Raw genomic sequence first — 10,208 nt, 5'->3', positions numbered from 1 at the left:
AGTGGGAGTTCAATCCTAAGGAAGGCTTTTCCACGAAGTAAAACTTAGACTTTTAGTATAAAAGGAAATAAATACTTTTCCTTCCTCAGTTTGCCTTTTACTTTGTAACCCAGCAAAAGTGACCCTGCGTTGCCGCCACCTCCCGAGGCCGAGTCGAGTAAGGCCTGGTTGTCCGTCAGTGTTTCACTGAGTATGAGGGACACAAAGGCTAATTCCAGAGTTCATCCACAGAGGCCTTAACAAGAATAATCAATAGTGATTTTAACGAGCTGTAAGAGTGGGGACTTCCTTTCCAGGCCTCTTCCTCCACCTCCAGCTTTGGCTTCAGCAGGTGATAGACAGGATCTTGGAGTGAGCAGAAGGCAGCGGCCTTGCGGGAGCCAACTCCTCCCTCACTGGTCATCTGTCTGCTGTTGCTGGTTAGAGAAGGAAACGCCTCCTCCCCCAAGTCAGGAACTGCGTGCACGTTATCTTCATGTTAAATGGAAATTTAACATGTTTAACATTTAAGCAGTTAAAACGGAAAGCAGGAAACCTGAGGACAGGTTTGTTTTTTTTTTAAATTCATTTTTTAAAAGATTTTATTTATTTATTTTTAGAGGGGAAGGGAAGGAGAGAGGGAGAGAAACATCAATGTATGGTTGCCTTTTGTGCATCCCCTGCTGGGAATTGGCCTGCAGGAAACCGGCCTGCAACCCAGGCATGTGCCCTGACTGGGAATTGAACCGCGATTGTCTGGCTCGCAGGCCCGCGCTCAATCCACTGAGCTACACCAGCCAGGGCAGGACAGGTGTCTTAATTTTCCCAAAGTATTAACGTGAGGAGAAAACTACGTATACTTGTAGTGAGTGAACCAAATTAGGTGTTTCAAGTTCCATGAGTCTCTACCACCTGAAATTTTAATTAGAAAATTTTGTTACATGCCTTTTGGCAGAGTCCATAGCTTCCACCATATTCTCAGAGAAGCCTCTAAATTCCCAAAAGCCTAAGACGTGTTTTCACCACACGTACAAATAAGAGAAGGCAAGGTCCACTGATGAGGCTTGAAGTTCGGTGTGGCTGTTCAGTGGAACAGCGTAGAGCAGAAGTGAAAGCTAAGGTGTTTAGCCCCTACCTGGAGGCGACGGGCGCCACTGGTTTAGGCCAGGAGGGAAAGCTATTTGATTGGTGTGGGAACCTGTCCTCCAGCCAAGACAGGATGCACTGCAGACAGGCAGGTCTACAGGCAGCAGAGGTCAGCTAAGGGGCTGTTGCATCATCATACACCCAAACTAATGGTATCTACAATAGGATATAGGCAGATGCTTTACAAAGCACAACTGAAAGGTGTTCTGGAAGTAGGACTAGATGAAGTGATATATATGTGGCTTTGTTATTTAACTGAAACTCTGGTGATAAAAAAAACAAAAACCAGAATAGTGAATAGGGACCAGAGTTGAGGGCATGGAGGGTTCACTTCCGCTTGGAAGTAGCTGACCCGTGAACCCCCTGGCTTTGAACTGCACGGGTCCCTGTGTATGCTGATTTCCCCCCAACACAGTCAGCCCTCTGTATCCCCAGGTTTCACGTTCACGGACTCAACCAACCACGGGTTCAAACCAGTTATTTCCAGATGCAGTGGCTGAGTGTATGCACTGTGGTATATCATTTTGTACAGCGGACTTGGGCACCTTCAGATTTTTGGTATCAGCAGGGGAAGGGTGTCCATACAACCGACTCCCCATCGATGGACACAGAAGGTTGTGAATTTGACTATGTGGAGGGGTCAGCACCCCTGACCTGTGTTGTTCATGGGTCAACTGTTCTGAGGTGGTTTTTTTTTTAAAATTTCAGTGGACATTTAAGCAGAAATGTATGCTCAGTAGGTACTGTTTACTACTGTGGTTAGTAGTCTGACGCTCAGAAAGGAAATCTGTTGCAGACGTTAACACAGATTTGGAGCCATCGGCTCACTAACGGTAACTGCTGAAGGTGACCTGAAGAAAACGCGGACCAAGAAGAGGACTTTGAAGAGGACGTGAAAGCCAAATAACTTGCCAGAGACCGCCCAAGTGTCAGAAAGCAGCTTTATTGTATGAGTCCAGTTCTGTTTAATCTAAAGCCTTTGTACTCTCTACTGAAAATATGTAAAAATCCACTGGAAACTGTAGTGTTGTAAGTATATAAACATCCCTACTAAGATAAACTAGCTTAACAAGTATCTGCTGAAATACATGTACGTTAATGTAGGTAGAATTAATCGTCAAATACATACACTTCATGCACTGGTGAAACTTACCTTCACTCTTGGCCTACCTAGAGACTTGAAGAGTTTTGTGAGTGAATTTTTAATTCTAATTGTAATTAATTTTTGCACTGGAAACTCAGAAAAGAGAATGCTGACCGTGGCCTTACACTTTTCAAAGACAAAGCTTGAGGAAAGGCCAAAATGCTCAGCCGTAGGTCAAGCCTTATTCAGACGCACCGGTCCATGTGAATGGTATACTGGCCAGTATTTACTGCAACAGTAACGACTCCATGCCAAAGCTACTACAAACAATACCACCACCTGGTATACTTTTCAAACAGGACAGTTATTGCTCTGATGTTTAAAAACTAACAGATGTCACTGGCACTGTAAAATCATTCTGTGTAAGATCAGTAATTACACTGCCTGTGTTCAGTGTGATACTTTATTTTCTATTCAACTAACATCAAGAAAATATCGAGTTAATTTCAAAGGCAAATCTTTAATCCTTAAAGAAAAAAATACAAACTGTGGTACTTTAGTAATAGATCATTATATTTTACATAATATAAACAAAACCACTAATGTATCTATATGCTTGGTTTCCTTAAGCTGCAAGGAACCACAGAATGGGGGGGAAGGGGTTTACTTATTAACAGCAAATAAACAACGTGGGAAAACAGGTCACATGCATCTGTCGTCTACTGTCTACGCGTGGGCACCAATGTAACCAAGCCTAATAGCCACCCCCACCTCTTCCTTGCCCAAAGTAGCCACTCCCATAGCCACCCCGCCCCCCTCCTTGCTGGAACCCCCCGGACTCTCTGTAGTCCCCTCCTGCACCCCCCCTGTAGCCACCTCGGGGACCTCCTCTGTAGCCTCCCCGAAAAGAGCCGGAGCCACCACCGTAGCCACCACCCCTGTAGCCCCCACCACCGTAGCCACCACCGCCTCTGTAGCCGCCGCCGCCATAGCCACCACCGTAGCCCCCAGTGCCGTAGCCCCCACCGCCATAACTAGAGCCTCCCCTCCTATATCCACTGCCATTGTCGTATCGGGCCATCTTGGGAGGACGCGGACCATCTCCATACCTAAGAAAAACACAAAGCCACTACTTTAGCAAAGCATCCTAACACTCCTCAACTAGTCACAAAATAGAAACATTCAGTCATATTTGAAATTTAACACGTAGAGGGATAAAGCCAATTATACACATATAAACTGAAATGAAATAAATCTGCTACTCCAAACAGACACAGGAGAAGGCAGCAACTGTAACCATCTGTTTTCTAAAGTTCTTTCTGGTTCATTCTCAAAGATCTTCAATTCTGGCCGTATATTCTTACCACTTGAAGATAGTTTGCTTCCACTCAGCTCAACTATATAGCATTCATTTTTAAAAAAAAGATGTTATTTATTTTTAGAGAAGGGAAGGGAGGGACAGAGGGAGAGAAACATCAGTGTGTAGCTGCCTCTCATGTGCCCCCTACTGGGAACCTGGCCTGTAACCCAAGCATGTGCCTGACTGGGAAATGAACCAGCGACCTTCTGGTATGCAATCCACGGATCCACTGAGCACACCAGCCAGAGCTCCACTACACAGCATTCTAAGAAATCTGTAGCTCACAATTAATTATTTGATCTTTATCACCAGATGTTTTCCTACATTAACTCTGAAATTTATTTTTGAAAAATGTCTTTGGGTAATCTGTTTATGCCTAAATCTAAATCTATTTGACATGGAAAAGAAAGAAAATGAGGGGTAATGGAAACTTACAGATATCAAGATGTTTTGCTGACAACCCCCATCAACAGACACCACCACAAACGGCCATTCTTCCTGTGCAGCTTAGAGACCAGCACGGCCAACTCAGCGGCTGGTGGAGTCGAGGACGTGGCTGGGGTCCGTCACCACTCCCTCCCTGTGCTCCCCCCCTTCATCCATCACCACCTCCTACTGCTTCTACTGCTTCCCCTGCACTGCTGCCTGATCTATTCACGTCTCCCATTTCACCCCATCCGAGTTAGAACTCAGGGCACCATCACACTCGCACTTCTTCAATTTGTTCTTGGGGACAAATTTCTCCGCCAACTGCTGTCCTCAACAGAGAAGTTTATATGTGAGGCCCCCTTAACCAACGCCCCCCACCAAAAGTAATCTCTCCTGTTCTGAACACCTGCGAGAACTGCGTATAAATCTGCTCATGACACGTTTTTTCAGTTTTGTTTTTGAAGAGTCTCCTCGATAATTCTACTCATTTGATCCGCTGGGAGGACCACTGGACCCTCAAACAATGTGGGAGTGAGGGGTGGCTGACCCCCACAAACCTCAGCTGTCCCTCAGTATCTGGGGGGGGGATATGTTTTAGGGCCCCCCTCTCCCAGATACACAAATCTACAGATGCTTATGTCCCTTACATAGAATGTCACAGAACAATGCGTGAAGTCAGCCCCAGCCCCTCATCTGCCAATCCCCGACCGTAGACCTGAAATACTGTTTTCAACCCGGTGTTGGGTTAAACCCTTGGACACAAAACCCAGGGATATGGAGGACCACGTATTTTAAGAGTCCGCATGTAAGTGGACCCACGCAGTTTAAACACACGTTGGTCAAGAGTCAATTGTGTGGCATCATAAATGAGCACACTGTTCCAGGAGCCACACTGCCTGACCTTGAACCTTGGGGCTTTACTTCTCTGTGCCCGGTTTCCTTATTCATAAGAATAATGATCTCTGCACATCACAGGCAGACCAGGAAAGCACAGTGCTGGGTACATTAATTGACTTTAAAAATGAACTCAATTACAGCCAAAACGTGAAACCAGAATCCATAAAGCACAAAGCAATTTCAGATACTGAAATCTTAGTTTGTATATTAGTGCTTTTATAACTTAAATTTGGAGTGTGACTGCAGTGTTGTAGCTGTTTTTAAAAGATATATATGGAATTTATTGATGTAAAACACCAGTGTCTACAACTTGTCACGAGTGATTAAGCAAAAGCAGCAGGTGTGTATGTGACACACATGAAAGCAAGTGTCACAAAATTCTGATGGAGAATCTAAGTGAAGAGACTACATGGATGTCCACTATACTATTCTTTGATGTAAATATCAGCTATTGTGAAATAAAAAGTTGTAGGCATAGAAAACTTTAAAAGGTGAAAAAAAATGAAAGCAAATGAAATATTTAAAAATTAAAAAATATTTCATTATTTCTTTGCTTTAAAGTATACATATTCTTCCATTTCCCTAAAATATATCCGGACGCTTTCCACTGGAAAAAGCAGCAATCTAACCTGTCGGCACCATCTCTTCTCTGGAAAGAGCACTGTCCGGGCCCCGGCCCTCCCCGGCCGCCTGACCCACCCCGGCCTCCTGCGGGAGGCACACCTGCTCCACTGTGCTCACAGCCACTGCGCTCTCCACATCAAAGGTAAGACCCCTGCCAGCATGAAGATCAGGACTCGCTGAAGGCTCAGGTAATGGTAAGCACTCTCAGCACTACATTTTTAAATTAAGGTACACACATTGTTTGTTTAGACATAATGCTACTTACTGCACACTTAGTAGACTATACAGTACAGTAGAAACATAACTTCTACATGCTCTGGGAAACCCAAATTCACATGGCTCGCTGCACTGCAGAGGCCTGGAACCAACCAAACACTGTGCTGCACATACTTCAAGGCCCCTTACAATCTCCAACATGCACTGACAGATTGTTAGCACACAGACAGAAGTAAACACCCTTTTTCTGAGTGTATTAATCAGAACTAGACTCTACATTCAGTGGATGTCTATTTAGAATTTTATCATAAATTATAAGGCCTCTATCAACGAACTGTGGGAACTTTAGGCCAGTTTAAGAAAGTACCGTTCTCCACTTAGTTCCAAGAAAAGTGACTGTAATGCTCACCGTGTACTGCCGATCATAAGGTTGATCCCAGCGGCCGAGGGCCTAGAGATCTGGCGGATCATGTTCAACATCCGCTCATTCACAGGGTCCAGCTGGCTGATGATGCTGGGCTCTTTGGTGACCTCCACAACCAGAGCCTCCATGGCTGAGCGGAGAGCAGTGATACAGGCAGCAACTTCATGAGATATTTGTAGCCTGATCCTAAAGTGGAGAAAAATGATGAAAGGGGTGTGTGTGTGTGGGGGGGAGATACACAGAAAAAGACTGTTATCTCTCAATTCACACACAGAAAGTGACAGAATACATTTAACTGCTTACCAAGTACCAATACTTTCCCCTCCCCTGCCACGCCCTAGGTAAGTACAGGTATAAATAAGAAATAAGAACACTAATCTACACTGACGCCTCAAAATTCACTGCCAACTGAAGCTGTAAATCACAAAGTCTATCAAGCGAAATTCTGTTAGCAACACACAGCACTCAGCATTCAGACTGCTGGGAGCTTTCTAAGTTTCCAAGAATATGACTGAGCCTACTGGCTGTTCATGAAGCTCCACTCCATTTCTGCCAAGTGAATCTGTATACTTTCATTTAGTCTCTAATCAAAACACAGAGTACATGAGAGCGGTACACGAGACTCACTGCCGAGTAGAAACCACACTCCCGAAGTGTAAAGGAACGAAGAGAATGACAAAGTGGTACGGCACTTCGTTGGTGCCACCGAGTTTTGCCATGTTTGTTTCACAAATTAAGCTAGATCAGCAGCTACATTTTACCACATCTCGACTCTCAGAATTCACTTCGGAGCTCACATCTGAAAGCCCATACCAGTCATCCACAAGCATAATCTGCCCATCGGACTGGATTTTCTTGGAGGCAAAGAGAAGCAGCTGCAGGGGGGTGACTAAGGTCATGCCTTTAGCAGAGATGGCCCGGGTTCGAATCTGCAGGTGGAGAAAGAGTCAAAAGGTAAGAGCTGACATTCCCACCGCCAATCAACTGCTATATAATCATAAACGGCTTTGAAAACTAAAACTCAAAGACAATTTTCATTTTCAACCTAAGCTTTTCTAAATGAATCTTTTCCTACCTTTTCACCGAAAACAAAGAAGGGCGACGGGTACTTCATGTCCTGGCTGCTGAAAGGACAGTTAACGGACGACTTGTGGATGAGCGCGTTGCGCCCTTCGGTGGTGAGGATCTTCCGCTTCTCCTTGTGGTAGCACACGTTGGGGTACACGCCGAAGGCCAGCAGAGAGATGACGACGTCCAGGTTGTTGTCCGGCCCGGTGTTATTGAACACCTGTGTCAGCAGACAGTCTGTTAAGAGGAGTGGGGTAAGAAAAAAAATCAGATATGCGACTAATCTTCACACTGTGTGCAAACTAAAGAGAATGAGAATCAGCTCCTCTTCCACCTCCTTTTTTCAAATAACCTAACTTCCTTTCTTCTAGAACTCTTACACTTACAGATTAAGTTAAGAAGAAATTCTGCTGAGTTTCCATGATAAGAAAACTAAAATGCCTGTATGTCCTTTAAGTCACCTATAACATCAGCTTGGAGTGATCATTTAAAAAAAGAGTTAGCCTGACCAGACCAAAGCATTCCTCCCGATGTTCTTAAACAGCTGCTCCTTCTGGAAAAGACAGAGAGGGGTGCTCCAAGGGGACCCCACTGGAACGAGGCAGACTTCCCCTCAGACCACGCTGTGAGCACTTCATTACTGCTTGGGAATTGCAATGGTGAAGTGTCTGCAGCACGGAGATAGTCTGCTTGAGACAAACCTGAATTCTGGTCTTAAAACCTCCTAATTGAATGAGTTTGGACATGTAATTGAAACTTCTGTGTCAGTTTCCTCATTGATAAAACGGGGCAATAACAGCTGCATTCCAGCACTGTTGCGAAGATTCTATCCTATAAAAAAGGCTCTTCTCATTTCCTTTGATTTCAAGAAAAGAACTACTTTGTTTAGTTTAGATCATAATCCTTTTAAAGTCTGCCGTTGTGCCCACCCCCTTTCTGTCTAACAGGCCCCCATTTGGTTGTGTTCTAGTTCTCCATGTTTAGGGAACGACTCTGTCTATTATTCTAGCTGAAGAAGAAAAGTACATACAACAGCTCAACTTCCTATCAAGAGGTGAGCAACTGGATTACTGTTTTTACATCGCGTATCATAAAGTCCTCTGTTAACTATCCACACACTAAAAACCTTCATTAAAGCCACTTACAAAGCAACATGGCAAAATTTACTTCACGTCTAAAAATAACACACAGGGAGATTGATACATCACTTCACAAACCAGTATTGGAAGCTACTGAACAAACTACTCGTTCTCAGAGTACTGAAAGCTAGACCAGTACTCTTCATGAAATGAAAGATGGAAAAAACCCTCCCACAGTAGCACAACTTTTGAATTATCATCACCTATCAACTACATTAAATTTGAGCATCATGCCCTTTTGCTTCCTTTTTAAAACGAATGAACTAACGGGAAGAACTGATTACCACCACAGTGCAGAGAACAAAGAGCACTGTGGGCACACAGAAAAAGCACAGGTTCCAAGTCTGAGGCTGAGACAAATGCACTGTCACCGTCAGCATGTGTCCTGCATCAATATCCCCCCTGGATATGCCTTTGGACCGAAAGAGGCTTACCTTCTGGAAACCCGGAATTGATCAGAATCTCTTTCAGCTGAACTTTGGCTTCCCAGGTCATTCTCAGCGTGGCCATGTTGAGTCTTTTGTGCTCACAAAAACGTATCTCTGCTTCTTCTCCACCCATTCTAAAGTAATAGAATGAAGTCATTTTCAAAGCCCAGAGACTAGACACAGATTAGAAACTAGGGACAGTTCACCTAAATCTTACAACTGTCCTCTTTCAAACCCATACCTAGCATCATCCCAAGCTTGGAAAACTGATAAAAGGGCCACGTGATCAGAAAATCTGCTTCCAGCAAAATTTCGATGGATATAGCCCAGTCGCTTTCCTTCGTTGATGAAAGGCTCCGGAAAGCAGGTGGCAGCAGAGATGGTGCAGACAGCATCTCCCACACTGAAACAGAGACAGGGAAACTCAGTCTCGATCCCATTCCGGCTCCAGCAGCTTAGGCAGTACTGGCAAATGTGGGTCAGCAACACTGCTGGCCATGACATTGCTGTTTAGCACTGAAACTGGCTTAACAAAGAACTGTACAACTGCTCTCTCCTGAAGCAGAAAGGGAAAAAGTAGTGAGCTCTGATACTAATAGATGCACAGTTACCATCAATTATGACCAAGTAGTGTACATTTTTCCTCTCCTATTTTCTCTTCCCCACTCACAAAATCTCTTAATCTTCTAACCTTTTTGATAAAACATACTTGTTTCCCTAATACTACTTCCCCTTCAAAGACAACTACTGAACCAACCACCCAAGAGGAGAAGGCCTTCTGAGAAACCTGGACTCGTTCCCAAAGCAAGCTGGGCCCAGGTGTCCACCTGCTGGAACTGGCTGTCCTTCTCAGTGCATGCTTCGTTCGGTATCCAAAGCATCCCACCTCCATACTTAAAAACACCTGGTTTTCTCTTTCTGAGCCCATGTTTGTATGAAGAGGGCAGTAAGATTTTGAAACGCTCCCACCATTTAACTGTCAGCGATAAAGCAAAGCACTTACTAGAAAATACACCCCATTATCATCATTTTCCCAAAACGAGGCTCGATGGGGAGTTTAGCCAGGATCCTTCCCAGCGGAGTCAACTCATCATTGGCATCCAACGCATCAAGCTCTGTAGGAAGATGTTTGTGAGCAGAAACAGTAACAAACCCCTTTAACACAGGCAAAGACGAAGCACTTCTTCACAGATGAAAGTGAGGACAGTGCACTCAGGTCTGCATTTGTCAAGCCCACTGTCGGCACATGCCCACAGCCAACAGTTTTCTTCACTCAAAAATAGAACAAACGAATTCTGGAGCACCTGTTATGAACACACACTAGAATTTGGCCTTGTAGTCTATAAAGCTGAACAGAGCTCATGAGAAGTCTATAAACACAGTACTAAACATTAGGAGCAGCATAAATACCTAC

General features: G+C 44.4%; 1 protein-coding gene across 3 annotated transcripts in view; it reads right to left on the bottom strand.

Moving 5' to 3' along the window:
• Positions 1 to 2,709: 2,709 nt before the first annotated feature.
• The window catches only part of DHX9 (DExH-box helicase 9), a 40,960-nt gene continuing 33,461 nt past the window's right edge, over positions 2,710 to 10,208 (bottom strand). For all 3 annotated transcript variants that reach the window (XM_037145664.2, XM_037145663.2, XM_037145665.2), the window contains 7 exons: positions 9,798 to 9,909; positions 9,036 to 9,197; positions 8,801 to 8,928; positions 7,235 to 7,464; positions 6,973 to 7,088; positions 6,145 to 6,345; positions 2,710 to 3,318 (listed from right to left, as the gene is read on the bottom strand). In XM_037145664.2, coding sequence (XP_037001559.1) covers positions 2,964 to 3,318; positions 6,145 to 6,345; positions 6,973 to 7,088; positions 7,235 to 7,464; positions 8,801 to 8,928; positions 9,036 to 9,197; positions 9,798 to 9,909 — 1,304 coding nt within the window. In that variant the 3' untranslated portion in view covers positions 2,710 to 2,963. The remainder of the gene's footprint in view (positions 3,319 to 6,144; positions 6,346 to 6,972; positions 7,089 to 7,234; positions 7,465 to 8,800; positions 8,929 to 9,035; positions 9,198 to 9,797; positions 9,910 to 10,208) is intronic.

Source organism: Artibeus jamaicensis, unplaced genomic scaffold, assembly GCF_021234435.1.
Source record: "Artibeus jamaicensis isolate MK-2021 breed Jamaican fruit bat unplaced genomic scaffold, CSHL_Jam_final contig_327, whole genome shotgun sequence".
NCBI lineage: Eukaryota > Metazoa > Chordata > Mammalia > Chiroptera > Phyllostomidae > Artibeus > Artibeus jamaicensis.
The sequence above is the reverse complement of the archived record's forward strand: the minus strand, read 5'-3'. Positions and strand labels throughout refer to the sequence as shown.